The sequence below is a fragment of the Dermacentor silvarum genome, chromosome 2, assembly GCF_013339745.2.
Source record: "Dermacentor silvarum isolate Dsil-2018 chromosome 2, BIME_Dsil_1.4, whole genome shotgun sequence".
NCBI lineage: Eukaryota > Metazoa > Arthropoda > Arachnida > Ixodida > Ixodidae > Dermacentor > Dermacentor silvarum.
Window position 1 is genome coordinate 198485002 of NC_051155.1, and position 18155 is coordinate 198503156.

Genomic DNA, 18155 nt, shown 5'->3' on the forward strand with positions numbered 1-18155 from the left:
GAATGAGAGAATAACGTTTTCTAATCTATTTGTATGTATACAGCACTTACCACTTCTTTCCGTGTCGTATGCTCGATTCCCTGCCTATTCTAAACGAAATTGACTTTTAAAAGAAACGTTTCTTGTCACAGATGGCAATTTCCAATTGTGCCGGTACGTCACACGAGCTGGCCGTGCTGATGCTGCTGTAGATGTGCTTTTGGGGTATACCGTTGGATGGGAACTGCGTTCGCCGGCTACCAAAGTGACGTCAGGCGGGAGTTGATTCTCTCATTCAGTGGAAGCTGACACTCGCCGCATCAAATAAAAACTCAGCTAATCACTCGTCGCCTGCTGGAGACACCGAGGTTCGGTACCACTTCTTCTTCTCATACAAAACGTCGAACTACAACTTGTTTTACAATACAATCTTCTTGAGCCACATCTATATATATCCGGACTCACGTAGCAAGATGCCTACACACAGCATGCAGGCTTTACCGTTTTACTTCCGCTGAGCGCCATAGCCTGTGACAATCCAACCTTGCGGCACACGTTGCACATAAATGTTTTTTTTTTTTTTTTTGCATTTGTACATCGAAGAGCTAATTATGCGTTTCTATTTCTGGTTTCACAGTCGTACGAGACATACGATTGACTTCCTTGTATATCCGTGCTTAATTTCGAATAATCCGCCTCCTCTGCATCAGCCTTGTCGGCGGCCGTGCCTATAAACTTCTTAGAATGGGCTTCAAGGACTGCTTAGAGGACGCTCTTTTTTTTTTTACCAACTTTTGCTCGCCGCCCTGGTTAATCATTACTATTATCAATCATTATAAACGTGCAGTAGAACATCGCGTTAAATATTTTGTCGTAATTTATTTTAGATCGGCACCCGTGAGCAGTGTGCAGCATAGGACTCTCTCCTTCAGCTGTTCATCGTTTGCAGGGTGCACTCGAGTACTGTTCTGTTGGATAAGTATGATGCCGGTTTTGTAAAGTTGCCTGATATGTGCTCGATGTGCTGATTCCTAGCAGTGAAATAGGCACCGGATATATCTAATTAATTCTTTAACTGTGGTCACCATCTCTTCACCAAACCCAACTGGAACAGAAGAACAGAAAGAATGAGAGAGGCGAATTTGTATACAGACAATCCAACTTTGCATACAGTCTTGGATGCATTCTGAATCGTCAAGTCCGTTATCTTTCTTTCTTTCTTTCGTTCTTTCTTTCGTTCTTTCTTTCTTTCTTTCTTTTGTGGACGTCATGCGGCGTTGGGTATTTCGCATCTGCGATAGGAGCAGGGCTAAAGAAACAAATCGAGCAAAGAAATAGAGTAATGTACTTGAACTTGCTAAGTGCAATAAAGCGAACCGCACTCTCATGTATGCAAGCATAAAGTTAACGGCAAGTTTCGTACAATTTCATCTTGAAATCATCGTCTGATGAATAATCGGAAGGAGAGACATGTAGAAGAAACTCTGAGTTACAGTGAAACACGGAACTGTCCTGATTAGGCAACCTTTCTAACCCACCGTGGTGGCTTAGCGGCAATGGCATTGCTTTGCTAAGCATGAGGTCACGGATTCGATTGCCCGCCACGGCGGCCGCATTTCGATGGGGTCGACATCCAGGTGACCAAAATGAATACGAAATCCCTCGCTAAGGCGTGCCTCATAATCAGATCGTGAGTTAGGGACGTGAACTATTAGAATGTAAATTAATTTCTTTAGGCGACCTCTGTGCAAATTTGAATAAAATATGTTATGTTTGAAGAATAAACCATATTCTAGTGACTGTCTCAAGTAGAGTTTAAATTCGGGCGTGACTTTTCTTTTTCTTGAAGAATGGAGGAAAATCGCACAGTTTAAAAAAAATTTTGTTTGACATCGAGTTTACAACTTCGTAACTCCGAAAATAAATAATCTATAGAATATACACAATAAAGCACATTAGATCGTATAACGTAGACAAAATTTATAACACATTTTACTACGGCGTTCTAGAATACACCGCAATTTGGTGAATAGGGCTTTCATGTAACTGACGCTAGCTCAAAATGGAACGCATTTTTTTAAAATATAGCGCTTTATCGTTTGTAATTCACATAACTGGCATCTGTCTGTCTGTCTCCACGATCTGATTATGAGGCAAGCCGTAGTGGGGGACTCCGGAATAATTTGGACCACCTGGGGTTCCTTAATGTTCACCGAAATCTAAGAGCCAAAATAAAGACAAAAAGCAACACGAAGAGTGGACAGTATATTGCGAAAAAAAATATACACTTTTATTATGAACTGAAGTACACAGGTAGAGAGAATGTGTGTGTGTGTGTGGGGGGGGGGGGGGGGGGGGGTGAGGTTGTATTGCATACCGCTGAAATCGGCCGGTATTTTGTAGCGATGCCTTGCCGATGCTAAGCCTTTTCGCACTTTTCGCGCTTGGTCAGTGGTCAGAACGACGGTCCGCTCACGTTATAAACAGGATTAGCCGGCCGTGAGCGGTGGATGATAAGAGTAGTATAGAATAAAGCATAACGCACCGCTACAAAATACCGGCCATGCAACACGGTGGCATAGATGAATGAAGGAACGTGTCAGCGCGTGTGCAACAATACAGGGGTATTTAAGTTTATCTGCTGTGTTCTTGCCTCGACTAGTCTTCGTCCCTTGTGCGGGAGGCTGTATTTCATGAGTATAATAAGATATTATTAAAGAAATACACATGTCAGACTATGAATCATTCGAGCATATCATTCCGTGTAAAATCGGGACTTTTTCCGCATAGTTGGCCGAGTTTTTAATCAAGCCAGGGAGACCAGACACCACCGAAGTTCTCCGGATACGAACGCGGGTCCACCGGTTGTGTCCGGGGCGGTACCATTTGCGACATGTAGGAGCTCAGCTTCTTGTAGAGAGAGCGCAGCACCTGACGGGAGAGAATAGAATGAAAAGTTATCATCCAGCTTGGAGTTACACAACGTGACATGAAAGCCATGTTTCTCTGCTTCATTCTACAGGTGATATAGTTTGCACGTGGCAAAATCCTTGGTACGGACGTTTTCTGAATATTGCTTTTTGTTCGGTTTTAGCTGTTTGTGTGAAACCTCTCCCAGGCAGCTCACCTCTGAAGAGGCTATTTATACCCGTCATAACAATTAGTGAGTGGCTGGTGGCGTGGTTTGAACCACGTACTTCATGCCACTGAGACGGTCGCGCTATACCCACTAGGCCACGGCTGTCGCCCTGTAGGTAGCCAGCAGCCTTATGCGCTCTCCGTCTATTCGTCCGTCCGTCGTAACCCAAAGCTAGTAAGGCTGTTACGCCGCAACTTCAGCAATTGTTGAGGCTATCTTAGTCTCATTCGATCCCAATTTTCTCTACTACGTCATATGAGCGCAATAGAAGAGCAACATTTGTTCTTTAGCCTAGTGTCGCATTTGATAGTAGTGTCTGCAAAATAGAAACTAGGCTCAATATGTCCAGGTGATTTTGTTCTAACTCTGCGAATATTAACGAGGAGCGATGTACTAATAGGTGCCGTCTCACATGTTTCTAGGAAATGCTAGACAGTTAGAAATAAAAGAAAGAGCGAACATTATTGGACGAACTGGAAACATGAGCCCCATGCAGTGGGTTCAGCTCAAAACAGGAGAAAACAGGAACCCTCGTTCTGTCAAACATCTCAGTGAGGGGAGCTGCGTGGAGAATGAAGCAGGAGGCGCCATGCTTCGTACTACTCGTCCTAGCGACTGACAGAATACAGTAAGCGCAGTTTTGCCTTCGTCGATAGCAATAACAAAGGGCTGACTCCCTGCAGACGAGTGCAGCGGCAATGCCCTGAGCTGCACGCCACGTCCATGAAAGTGGTGGTTTCACCAATTTTGCAATAGATTTGAAATTTTCGGTTTGCAGGCGAGAAACAAATCAATGAACGCGGCGCTCCTGCCTGCAGATTTGTGCGTGTAAAGTAAGTGTTTCGTTTGTGATGAGGACTACATAGGACATTTCGAGACGGGCTAATTATTGCAGCGGAAGTAGCAGCCCGCGAAGAGGTTACAACAGAAGGTCAATCCTTAGGACGGACTATGGTAACGTTGTATATCTTGAATTGGAGAAATCCATATGACAGCCAGAACTGCTAAATCATGAGAGAGAAAGGAAGAGAGAGAAAAGAGGAAGGGTAGACTCTTAGGGGCCACCACCAGTGTTGCCGAGTATATAGATCTCTATCAATATTTGCTATTTCTCTGTGGAATAAGCGGATCCGCAGAAAATTATTTAACTGCAGTGTATTTTCTCGACAAAAGAATGTGGCTTTCCTGCTCACTTCTTGTACGGCCACATAAGAAAGCATGGTGAATTTCTTGGGAACCGAGCATAATTGAGCTCTTGGGAGTGCTACAGGCTTTCATCGAAAATTCTTGATTCAAGCATGGGAAAGCGATTACGACTGCCTTGGGATGGGCACGATGGCGGTCAACTATTACGTGCTTTCGAGCATGCCTTTCTCTCGAAGCATCCAAGCTTCGCAGTTATTTGTGATATTAGTGCGACCGACCTGGACAGCATCGCTGAAAGAAGGAGCACCACCACTTACAACAGGTCAATGCAAAATTCATTGTGGGAGCAGCACAAAGAACTCAACGACAGACGCAGAAACTATAGCTTCCCGTCGTAAATGTAACCAAATAGTTATTCTTACTAGCATACCCTTTTTTTGTGGGACTGGCGACGTCCTTACTTGAAAGAGACAGCGACAGGTTGCTTACACACGGTTTTATTATTTGCAAGCCACATACTCTGTGTCTTGTGTAAACAAAGACACTGAGCAATAAATGTGACACAAAATTATGTCGGCACAACAGCAGACTATATCTGTTTTCCAGGACTGTTCAGCCATCCAGAAATGTCAGAAAGGGTGATACAAGAAGGCGTACAGAAATATTCATCCACTTACACCTGCCGCGGTTGGCCAAATTGGCGACTTCAATGGCACTACCGAAAGTCAAACGCTCATGATATTGATAAACTACACATTGAACCTTGACACTGCGTGCTCTTTATTTGTAGCGTGTGCGGCATTATTTATTGACTAAACGGATAACTTTTATCTCAAAAGGCGCAGGCAGGTTAGTTTAGAAGTAGGCGCGCGCAGGAGTTTGGAGTGCCTAAAGCCCGCGGAAGTCATTTCCTTCTTGCTTTTTTTTGCAAGGTATCCATGGTTGCGGTCATTAAACACGTTGTCATAAAGAACTCACCTTTTTGTGCGATGCGGCCAGGTTGCGCGTCTCGCAGGGGTCCCGCTCTACGTCGAACAGGTAGGGAGCCTTCCTCGGTGGGCTTATGCTGGCAACAGGCCCGCAGTACACTGTCGCATCCCGCGTCCAGTTCTTGTCAGTTTCATGGCGGAGGGGCCCGTACATTGGCCTGAGAACTTTTGCCGTCCTGCGGTTGGGTATTTTGTATTTGGCATTGACAAATTGCAGCTTCCTTGCGTACGCTCTTAAAGGTCAACTTTCATAGGTTCCCTGCTTAAGCCACATGGAAAAAGTGGCAAACATATAGGAAGTCGGGCCGCGGAAAAAACCAGGTGGTACAAAGCATCCAGTGACCCAACGGAAGCTGTGCCGCCTCGTACGAACTTACTCACAAAATTTCTGTATTCATTGACCACCGGGGCATGGGAACTCACCTACCTTAGGATTTTTTTTATCCGTAGCAAATATGAACAAAATTCACACTTTTGAAAACAAAAATGTCAGCGTCATTTAATCTTTCGTTTGCAGTAAATAGTGTAGATACGTCTAATAACATGTGCTCCCCTTCCCAACACAAATGATATTGATTACGCTATTCACGTACTCCTGCTGCATATTTCTGTGACCGCAACAGTGAAGGTGATGTAAGAGCTGGTGCGGATAAGTGTGCAAGAGCTGGGCCGCGATTTTGTAGTGATGACTTATCACTTATTCTGTGCGCGCTAGTCTTATCATCCACCGCTCACGGCCGGCTGATCCCGTTGATAACGCGAGCGGACCGTCACTCTGACCACTGACAAAGCGCGATAAGTGCGAAAAGGCATTATTACCAGAAAGGCATCGCTACAAAATACCGGCCCTGATGTGTGTACCAGATAATTGCTGAGGATTACTGCGCTCACAAAAGATGCCTCGAGACTAATCATGTGCATTCTTATGGTGATAATCGGTGCTATCTGCTCTGACGCATCTGACATCAAATGGACATTTTACTTGTTCCAAGTTTTATTCATTACTGCGAGCAAGAAAAATATATTGCGACGGAAATAAGCAAAATACGCACCAGTCACACATATTTTTCGCCATAATAACAGCAAGCTGTATGCCAAGTCTGACGCTCTGAATGAAGTGACAGCCTTCCGTTTTTTTTTTTTTTTTTTTTTTTTTTTGAGTGAGCAATTTGATTATTAGGCATGTCAGGTTAAGCACCCGGAAACGGTGGTAGTGCACCCCTTCAACATCTTGTCAACTGGCAAATAGTGTCAAACACTAAATTGTAGAATATATGTTACACAAGAACATGTACACATTGTTAAAGAAACCTGCAGTATATTTTTTTTTTTACTTTGTAACAGCACAGTTTCGACATCAAGGATACGAAAGTCTTGTGCAGTGTAGACGAGCATGTTGAGGTGACGGTCATAGACATGACATAAGTTCGTCAAATTTCTGAACCCTTGACATCACAGTCTATATTGTCAAAGCTAAATACATAGATCTTTGATAACTTTGTTTAACGCCTTCTAGAAATTTCCTTAGTGGATGGTAAAAATCTTCGATTACTTTTAATTTTCATTCGAAAAGCACGGCTAAGAAGCAGATCCATAAATATGATCTATATTCCCAAACTAGGCCCTTCTTAAAATAAAGAACGATATCGCAACAGATACCAAAAAAATGTGCTTTATCTCGCGGGAATGACAATGGGCGGCCTTCGTCTCCCCGAAATCATAAATTCCATTAACCAGGTTTCATTTGTAATCAGACACTGCACTGTGTGCTTCCCTTAACAATGAAATGCGCTAGCATTCCAATGGTAAAAGTAATCGAAGCATGCCTTGAACTGGCGCGTAATCGCACCAAGTCGTCCAGTGGTAGATCCGTGCCTTTTGCCGGGTAGCGGTTGCTCTTGTTCTTGCTGTTGTTTCTGGGTGCCTGAGTCAATAGCTTGTAGCGGCCCACTCTCAGCGCCATGGCAGCAGACACCGGGTCTATATTGTGCAGTATCTCTTGGCGTGGCGAGGTGGTGCCTTCCGACAACGCATGCCACATGTCGACGCCATCCGTTGGGCCCAGGTGCGACACGCGCCCACCTGGAAGCCCGACCAGAAAAGGCACATTTCGTTACATCGCATAAGAGTTCACGCTCATCACACTTCAAACTGACAACCACGCTAAACCGTGAAGTCCCCACAATGAAAATCACCTTTATGATAGGCGCACGCTGTAGCGATTCTGTCAGAGTGTCTGTTACTTAGTGCATGCGAGGCCAAGGTTGCAGGTTGTGGTATTACATTTAACTATCTAGACATGCCCTCTGAAATTGAGAGACGGTCTTTTTTCGCGATCCATTTTTAGAGCGCACTTTTAAGGCGCCCGTTCTTTTCTTGAGTGTCGGTGTGCCTTGGCGTCCCTCGTAACCGAGCGAACGAGCACAGCGAAACATGAGAGTGAACGCGGAGCCCATCGGGGGATGAAAGACTGCGATAGCGAAGAGAACGCGAGAAAGAAAGCGGAGAAGGGCAGTATGGCGAAAGCGTGAGAAGAGCGTAGTGCCGCGCAAGACGGGCTCCGCGGCGACGACCGCTACGAGATAGCCCCCGAGTAGCGCGCCGTCGTCTGTTCAAGGATGGCACGCGGCGAGCGCGTTTACCGATACCATATATAGAAACAAAGCTCTGCAAGAGCGGAGGCCTGTCTGCGGCGGCTGCTGTGAATCGCGCCCACGCGGCACCCACGCGTTGCCCATTGCGATCTCCCGATTGGCGATGCAGTCGCGCCACACTTTGCTCCGTTTGCAATGTGCCGCACAAGACAGATTGTCCGCACCAGCCATCATATCGCCAAATGAAAACACGTATAGAGCGGCGTTCAAATTTTGCATTAGGAAACTTTCTTTATCTATACTTTGCTGTCACTTTACCTTCCCCTCCCCTCTCTCCCCAGCGTAGGGTAGCAAACCGGATCTTCCCATCTGGTTAACCTCCCTGCCTTTGCCCTTTCTTCTGTCTCTCTCTGTCTCGCATTAGGGAGTATCGTAATCGTCGGCGAGTTTCTTTTCTCACAGAAATATGTTTTTATGCGTTTTCCTTTTCTGAGGTTGGCCAGTTTGCAGCGCATTCGCAAGCAACCTTGTTTGTCGAGTCATTTTCGCATCGCTTGCCTATGTTGATGCTGAAAAAGAAGCCCGTGAGGCGGCGCATTTCTTTGTCGCTATCGACCAACGTAATCTTACTGAGTCCGTGCTGCACAATTTCGCTTGTGGCGGCTTGTCTTGGACGTAGAGAATTACACGGATGAGCCATGATGCCTCGGCCTCATTCTGAAACTTGCGCGTCAAATAAAGTGTTTTTCAGCACTTTCTAATTCTCGTTATTTTCTCGCTCAAGCACATACTGTTTGATGTCTATTCTAATGTAAACAAGGCCCATAATGACTGAACTCCTGGTCCGCAAGAGCATTTCTTCATGGGTGGGCGCTTGGCGCTTACTGTTCTTTATATATATCGGTTTGACAATGAAACCGCGGTGATAACGACTAAGGGACGACACTTATGTGATAAGTGTTTTGTGAATACCAATCTTGAAGTTCATCATCGTAAGAGTGCCACTGGCTGTGAGCATGACGGGATAAAACAGCCGAATAAGTACGGCACACGTCACCGTCGCCTTGCTATGGTCTTAATATTGACATAACGGACTCTATTCAAGTCCACGCTCCACGTAGAAGAGTCGACGAACCTTGCAAATTCCACCGCCTCACGCATTATACATGCTCGGCAGACCGCTTACCTGCGGCTGAGTAAAGCGTAGGCAACCAATCGACGATGTGCATCATTTGACGTGAAACCCGACGCTGCTTCTTGAGCCGCGCGCTCCAGACAAATGCCGGGGCGCGTAACCCGCCTTCCCAGAGAGTGCCTTTGTATCCACGTAGGGGCCAGCAGCTGCCGCCGTTTAAATCTTCACCGAAGAGAGCGGCGCCATTGTCCGAGCTGAACACGATGATGGTGTCATTCAGCATGCCGGTTCTATCGAGAGCGTCCACCACGGCCCCCACCGACTCGTCCAGTGCGTCTACCATGCCTGAATAAACAAACACACAAGTCACTCGTCAATGCTTGAGCTACGCACACTCACACAAAAGAAAACAACTTGGTAGGCTGTTGTGAGGGTGCAGCCGCCTATGATACGTGAAACGTCTTGTGCATGCAGCAGAGTTGGTGCATTGACACTAGGACAGACCGTTCTCGGAAGCTAAGATTTTGGGACCCTGGCCGCATACCTCTAGTCTGCACAAGGCCACAAAAGCGCTAATGCACTTTTGAAGACAACCGGACTAGATGAGCTCTTGTGAGTGAACATTCATTATGAGTAAACATATACGTGAGTGAAGTTTCATCTTCCAGTGCGTGCACAATGACTTTTTCCCTTCTCTGCTTCTTCCTTATCTTTTTTCCCCTTCCCTACGTGTAGAATATCCAACCGGGTGAGACCTTGGTTGACCTCCCTGCCATTCCTTCTTGTCTCTGTCTCTCTAGCGGGGTTCTTACGCGGGATTTTGCAATCGTGCTCGCTTTCTAATCGTAATGAGCCCGTTTGTTTTGCAGAGGGCGTTTAGGTACTCGGGTAAAGAAATGACCCCGGGACTGCCCTGCGCCGCTTTAACCAGCTGCACTCGTAGGTTTCTGCGCTTGTCTCAATTTGCTGCGCTTGCGCTCGCTTTGGAGAAGCACACATTTCGCCGTAGTCAAATGGGTTGAATGTCCGCCTACTTTGTTGACCGAATTTCTGGACCCTTAGTGTCAAATGCGGGGCTGCCAAAACCGTGTAAGCGTGAAAATTTAGCAAAAAATTGCGCACTTAGAGGTGTTACAGCTCCTGATGAACCGAGGCTTGAGTTCGACGTAATATGCTTACGATGGCTGAGTGAGCTCCACCAAACGGGACCACTCCCGCTCGGATCGACCAAGGTACCGCCGAGCTATTCCTCTCGCCCAGTGAGAGGCTAAATTCAGCTTGTGTGGCATCATCCGTTACAAGACAATGGCGCTATTTGTACACGCTACACATGCATGGCGAAGTAATGGCTTTCTTTCTGTACACAACGACATCAAAGTCAGGAGCGTGGGTATTACGGTTGCAACGATATAAACAATGATACTATAACATGTTTTCTTTACATTCGGTTTTAGCATGCGGCCCCTCTGACCGATGTTAAAGACGTTTCACGTCAAAATCGATAAAGTGAATACATCGCGAGTTATCGCCGTGCTTTGCGAAGGGGAAATACAAAACATTACCGTTTTTTTTTACAGTTTCTTTGTAGTACTTAAGTACTGGGAGTAGCATTCATAAATAGGCTCAGTATCATTAATGTAATTAAATTCAGTTAGGATAAACAATACGGAAGTAATTATTTTCTGATTGGATTATGCAATCCGTAGGTTTAGCTTTGTGTACTGCTTAGATTTACAGAATGGATACCAAGAGAATTAAGGGAAGCGCATTCGAGGACGGCGGAAAACAAGGTGGGGTGATGAAGTTAGGAAATTTTTAGGTGCAAGTTGGAATCAGCTAGCGTAAGACAGGGGTAATTGGAGATCGCAGGGAGAGGCGTTCCATTTATTTTCTTAAAGTGTCGTTTTGTGCATTGAAGCACAAAAGTGACTGGAACGGCAATGCATTTCTCCGCAAAGTTCGGCAATTAATATCTCGAAACTGGTGTCATCCTGAGAATTCGTTCCAAGTGGGTCCGCCTTGCGAAACCCACGGCTAGAATTTGTAACTTGCAATATGGGCCATAATGTAATTAGTTAAAAACCTAATTAGTGATGTTTTGCTAATTAGTCGATTAGGCATTTAAATTGTTTGTGCAAGTAATCTTCACCTCATTGAGTAGACCAGTCCATGAACTAGAATTGTGCTATTTACCAAAGGCAACCTCTAAAAATGTTTGAAAGCGTTCACGGAAACACCCGGTATATGAGCTTATGTTATTGAAGGACGCCCGAAATATACTTGACGTTCACGTGGGAAACCAGGGGACTGTCATCGGTACAACACTGTCTGTATACAGTGTCATTCTTGCAGTATTGCAATTGAATTAAGGTTTTCAGTATCATTCTTCGTTCAATATTGACTTTCTCTAAACATGGATAACTTTAACTGCTTACATTCTGAGCTCTCGTAAGCTTTAGAAGCTACAAGTCATCCTTTGCTTCTTTCTTTCTGTGACTGTAATAAAAATAACATGTCCACGCTTTGGAACTTAGGCGTTATTTTGCTTTCACACTTACCTGCGTAGCGACTCCTGTCCTTGTCACCTATGTAAGAAAATTTTTTCACGTTCTCTTCAGGCGCTTGAAACGGATCCTCATTGAAGGCTATGTGTGGGGCTATGTGGCTGAAATATCCAAAAAATGGCTAGAAGAAAAAAATGACACTACGTTGTCAGTAAGTATTGGGAGACGTCGCATTGAGTGATCCCATTCCATACATAAGAAGTCTCCCTAGGAGTCGTAAACACTTACCCGAGCGCTCCAAATGTTCAGTACTTCATTTGAAAGCACGACTTTGCTTAATTAAAGAGCTCGGCTTGCGCTATCTATTTTGGAGATTTCTCTTGCAAAGAAACATCGTTTCTTATAGGATTAGAGCTACAGCCTATACCAAAGAATTCTCGCACTGAAAACTAAAGGGCAGGCTGTTATGGTAGCCTATTCGCTGTATTACTAGTACCGGTGGTAGATGGGAAAGCTGCAGAATAGACTCCTGATAAAAAAAGTAAGCGGCGTGCGAACATTTTATATATCTCGCCGTTAGATTTCAGGCTTTCATAGTATAACGTAGCTCTCGCTTTTGGACCGATACACAAAGCCTTGCTTCAGTCTTTGCCGAAAGGGACAAAGCCATTCGGTGTGTCTTGCTAAGTATGTACATTTATTTATTTGTTTAGGAGAAGCCAGACAGAGCAATACCCAGTACAGATTTAAAGAAAACACAGGGGGAATCTACACTTTACATATGAAAACCTACCCGCAGTCAAGTATGATTAGGCCTTTGGTTAACAAACTCATCAAACAGTAAATCATGCGCAAATTCTTTCCGATAATTCCATTGCTCAGCAGCGTTAGAAAATACAAAAAGTTATAACACTTCAGAGATGGCGTAAAGCTAACAATATTTAAAGAATGTGACCGTCGAGCATGCTGTGCACAGCGATTTACAAAACAACAGCTGCTTTTACAGATGTAGTACCGCTAACATTAAGCCTGCTTCATGTCCCCCCACACAAACTCTGTTGTAAGATTGCTCTGGAAAGCGAAGGTGAGAGGTAGCCTACATTCTCTAAATACTCGCGCTGTGCAGATACAACAGAAGGCCTATAGGGCATCCTGGAGTTAGTTTCGATCTTGCAAGCAGTGGTTTCGTTTCTGCTCGCACGGACTGCTAGATTTCCGGAGACTAGAGGCGAAATGCAAAAACGCCCGTGTGCTTGCGTTGTAGTGCACGTTAAAGAACCCCAGGTGGTCAAAATTCATCCGGAGCCCAACACTACGGCGTGCCTCATAATCAGAACTGGTTTTGGCACGTAAAACCCCAGAAAGAAGATTTCCGGAGACTACATTGGAAAGGTACAATGCTATAGTTACCTGCCCAATGACATTTGACCACCTGTCGAAATAATCATATTATAGCTAAATATACTAGCCTCTGACAGGCTGCAGTCGATACTTTCGTTGGTGGGCACCGTGTCTGCAGAATGCGGTCGGTCATTGGGCGGACACAGAAACTACAGTTTCATTTCGCAAAAGCACCCTTAAAGAGCATTTGGCTGCAACTCCCCGTAAAAGTTCAGTGCAAACATCTCTAGCAAGGAAAACATGTACAGAAGTCCACACACTTGTCTAGAACACAATCCCGAGGGCCAAAGCAGCCACTAAAGCTTAAGCCGACCACCAGGTCGAGAGAAATCAATTGAAACTGCAAATGTGGTCACGCAACCTCACATAGAGCCGATTTTGTGCCACATGTGATCTTAAGATTTGCCAGCTCAGTCCTGAGAACGTAGTTCACGCGTTCAAGAGAAGTGTGTTGACCTCTGTACAAAGGAATGACGTCCATCATCACAATGCTGCTAGATAAGTGCTTATCTTCTCCTAGGCAATCCCAGATTGTGTACGCAAGCACACTATTTTGGCAAAAGAGCTCGTGGCATAAGGAGCAAAAATGTCCTCAGCCAGTTCAAGAAAACTTTACAACAGCTTGAAGGAAACGAAAGAAGTTTGGATGACAGTTTAACCAAACAGCGTAGTTTGCTAAACTCGCGTTTTTGTTTTACCAGTCACCATTACGGTGATCCATGACCTGGTCAATGCAAGTGTTATGACGCTTGGATATTGTCACGTTGTATTGATGACGAAAAACACAATAGCAATAACGGTGAATCATGAACGAACCCTTTATTGGGTGAACCTGTGCCCCAGAAAAACAAGTTGCATTCAAGCACAACGATAGTGGTCAGCACAGTCGGCGATCGTCGAAATCTGATCAGCGGGTCACGCGGGTCGGCTTTTTACAGCGTAAGCTGTTATGGGCTCATTCCAATAGCCGTTTCAGGTCGCGATGATGCCGCCACCGCCGGCCCGTAGCCGCGATCGCATGCGAAAAAAAGTACCTGCGCTCCGCCGGGATCGAACCAAGGCCCGCTGCGTGGGAGGCGGATACTCTACCACTGAGGCACGCAAGCTTTTTCTTTCTTTATTGCCACATTCAACAGCACAATTACACAAAAACATACATTCGAGGAGAACAGACTCCCGAAACTGGCTTTGCGCTATCCCGTTAATATTCGGGCATGTTTAACAATGCTTCAACTCTTGGGAGCCATTCAATGGCACTGAGCCACGCAAGCGCTTGCGATCCGACAGCGGGAAAGGCGCTAGCCATCGGCGATGGAACGCGTCGGCTTGCACGCGCGACGGCGTCCCAAGCAGGCCGCGTCTAGCCGCGTCGGGCGCGTTGCAATGGGAGCGAATGTGACAGCCGTAGTTACAATTGTCGGCCGCTTGGCTGGGCCGAACGGCGCTAGGCATCGGCGATGGAACGCGACGGCGTCCAAAGCGCGTTCCTGACGCATTCGCTCAAATTACTAGGTAGTACTGTCGAAACGCTCGTCTAGCTTACGCTGTGACTGTGCTGGGTGTGCCGCGCAGGCCTGGCATTCTTTTAAATTGTATGGTATTTAGGAGATGTTGACGCCTTTAATTGGTGCCGGCTACTCTTTTCACATAGAGATATGAAAGAGAAAAAAAAGAATTGTCCTACACACTTTAAAATTAAATGTCGACTACAAATCACAATAACACAAAGTTCAGTCACAAAGGCGCATTAACGTAAACACAAAATCAAGTCACATAACTACACTAATGCCACACTAAAACTGAAAGTCAACTCAGAAAAATGGCACATAAATGTTCAGTCACATATAGGTGCACTACAGTAAACATAAAGTTCGGTCACGTAACTGCACTAAAATCACGGCACATAAAATAGCATGGATTCGATTCAAATGAAGGTACTTGAACCCAGGTGTTGAATTGACCAAATTCAGATAAAAAAAAATCCCATAGAGTGAGTTTATCACAGATAAACACTCTTTTCAATAGTTTCCGAGAATATTGGTCGCTTCTAGAAATCTTTGGAGGGCCATTAACGCTCGCCTTTACAACGAATATGTTGGCCAAGGACCTACGATCTTCCTGAGGCTGAAGGGCCTGTGGTCTACTGTCCCCAAATCACGTGCTAAACGTTGTCGGTGTGTGTCGTGTCGCGGACATTCTAACAGAAGATGCTGCACATCCTAATCTGCGTGGCCACAAGTACATTCCAGACTATCAGCTCTTGAAATTTTTTGTAGAAAATGTTTTGTGTACGCGGTACCGAGCCGCAGGCGATGAATGAGTGTTTCAAAGGCTCTGGTTGTATCGAATGTGGGCGGGATTTTGAATTGAAGCGCAGGGTCAATGTGAAATAAATCTTAAGATTTCGAGTTCTGATCAAACCATGTCGCTTTGAAACCACGGACGGAGATCTGTCTTAGTATGTGCCGCAATTCTCCTTGCGTTAGAGGGAGACCGTATGTGTCGTTATGAATATGCGCTTGTCTAGCAGCCTTGTCTGCTGCAACATTCCCATGGATATTGCAGTGGTCAAGTATCCATTGGAACATTATTGTGCGAGTTTTTTTCACTTGCCTTTGTGAGTTCCTTTAGTGTCTCATAAACTAACGCTATGTTTTGGGAATTGCTGATGCCACCACGAAGTGACGACAAAGCTGTTTGTGAGTCACAAAGGATGACCCATTGGTTCCCTTTTTGCGTTGAATTTATGTATCGTAACAAAGACAATATTGCAAAAAGCTCTGTTGTAGTTTATGTCGCGTGAGACAGTTTAAACGTCTGTATTCTGTTTCATTCTGGAATGGCAAAGGCAGCTGTAGAAGAATTTGTTTGAGAAGAACCGGCTGTATACGCTTAATTATATCTAGGGTACCGAAAGTATATCTCGTATACCACTACTTGTTCATCTGCTAGCAAAAACATGTCTCGTTTGCGAATAATTCCATCAACCGAAAGTTCAACTTTGGGGCGACAAGTCGCCAAGGAGGGTAGGGAATATCTGAGATCTAAAATTCGTTATGTGGTAGTAGACTTTTTTGCACCTGAATCACAGTATTGATGTTCGCCCTGTCTCTCTCAGTAAGTGTAATTGCTAGTGGGTGTCTTTTGTGCTGCACTAAAACGAGAAAGTAGTGTCGACAGGTTTCAACCGTCCTCATAATTGGGAATGGAGGATGACGTGCCTCTGCAATTACTAAGGAACTTGAGGTTGCTCGAGGAACACCTAAGCATACTCTAAGGCTCCTAGCTATAATTTTTGAAGTCGCTCTTAAGATGAATAGGAGATTCCATGCAGAACAGGTGAAGAATAACCCATTTTTTGCTTTATAAGTGCATTATGCACTTTCAGTAGAGAAGAAACCGACCCTCCCCATGTAGTGCCTGCTACGCGGTGAAGAACATTTATTGTTGTGTTTATTTGGTCTTCGAGTGCTTTAATGTGAGCATTCCAGGAAAGTTGTCTGTCTAGTATAACCCCCAGAAATTTGTGTTGTTTTATTATGTCTAAACGTTGTCCCTCAAGGCACAGCAGGAAGTCTTTTGGTATCCTCTGGTAAAGGGTAGCATAGCCGTCTTACTGTAAGACAGCTCCATTCCTCTTTCTTTTAAGAATTTGTCCACAATGTTTAGGCCTTCTTGCAAAGTTGATTGAACAAGGCTCGCACATGAACCAGAGACCCAAATACAAACATCATCAGCATATATAGAGTAGTGTAGTGCACGTAGAAGTTTCCGTGGTAAATCCGCCATTGCACAATTAAAGAGAAACGGCCTTAAGACACTGCCATGCGGGACTCCTTAAATAAGATTATGAGAGGAACTTTTTCCTTCGTTTGCTTGAATAAATATTTATCTGCCATTCAAGAAGTTGGATATCCACCGTAGCGCCCTTCCAGAGACTCCCAGATCTAGCAGACCACACAATATATGAGCATGACTGACTGTGTCGAAGGCTCGCTTAATGTCTAAAAAAACCGCTATTGTGACATTTCCCTTAGCTCGTTCGTGTTCAACATAGGTGACGATATCCAAAATTGCATCCATGGTGCATCGCCGCCTTCGAAATCCCGTCATGTGATCTGGAAGTACTTCTGTTTGCTCACACCACCATTGCAGCCTAGTGTCAATCATTTTCTCCATGACTTTGCATAAACAGCTCGTGAGGCTCACAGGACGAAAATACTCAAGAGATAGAGGAGTTTTACCAAGCTTCAATATAGGTATCACATGTGCTGTTTTCGAAGAGTCAGGGATATACTCCCTTTTCCACACGTCATTCAGTAACTCAAAAAGTGCCAATCGACCATTAGATCCCATGTTTTGCAACATACTGTATGTAATGAAATCTGGACCTGCAGCAGTCTTTGTCTTACAAGACGCAAGTGCACATTTTAGCTCAATCATAGAGAATTCATAGTCTAATTGTACATGCTGTGACTGAAAACACGCAAAAACATTGTTTTGCTATTTTAACTGAATATTGAAATTCAGCACTAGTAACAGAAACGCTTGTTCTAGTTATAATCTTTCAGAGTTCTTCAGCAATGACTAATTATGAAATATCCTTGGCTATTGAGAGAGCACGAAATGGTTGTGCTTGAACAACAGGGCTGCTTATTGAATAGTCATCCATATTCGAGGAACTGGCGTCAGGGGAGACAACGTATCGCAATATTCACGCCATCTTTTTCCCCTAATTTTTGAAGTCGTCTTCGCATGACTGAGTGGACTTACTGCGAATTTTTATACGCTTATATAATTCCACTGCAGCGGTAAGCTCTTTCTGCTCCTCTTCTTATAGCTCTCAAATGTTCATATTCTCCATCTATTGATGTGTATTCATCAGGAATGGGCACGTGTTTCGTACACAATTCCATTGTTTCTTGTATCACTGATGTGAGTTTCTCTACGTCAGTTTCACGATCTACTCGACTGGACAAGGGTTGACGAAAGAGTTGCCAATTTGTTGTATCCACGTATCTTCTTTTCGCCACGCTTTTTAACCGTGGATGTGATATAAGAATTGGGAAGTGATCACTTCCACGTGTTTCTGCGTATGTTGTCCACCCAGCATCGGTAACAAGATCATTAGAGCACAGTGTTACGTCTATACAACTGACATAATGATATCCACGCATAGATGTCACAGATCCATCATTCACTACTGACAGATTGCATAATTCCGCGGCGCATTGAACGATATTCCCACGTGCATCACAGTGGTTACTC

At 44.7% G+C, this 18155-nt stretch overlaps 1 protein-coding gene across 2 annotated transcripts in view; it reads right to left on the minus strand.

Annotated features, from left to right (window-relative positions):
- Positions 1-2344: 2344 nt before the first annotated feature.
- The window catches only part of LOC119442426 (arylsulfatase B-like), a 36354-nt gene continuing 20543 nt past the window's right edge, over positions 2345-18155 (minus strand). The window contains exons 6-10 of one of the 2 annotated variants that reach the window (XM_037707302.2): positions 11541-11667; positions 9034-9327; positions 7080-7335; positions 5243-5429; positions 2345-2910 (exon numbers count right to left, since the gene is read on the minus strand). In XM_037707302.2, the coding sequence (XP_037563230.1) occupies positions 2782-2910; positions 5243-5429; positions 7080-7335; positions 9034-9327; positions 11541-11667 (993 nt within the window). In that variant the 3' untranslated portion in view covers positions 2345-2781. The remainder of the gene's footprint in view (positions 2911-5242; positions 5430-7079; positions 7336-9033; positions 9328-11540; positions 11668-18155) is intronic. The other variant, XM_037707305.2, reaches the window with a different exon arrangement.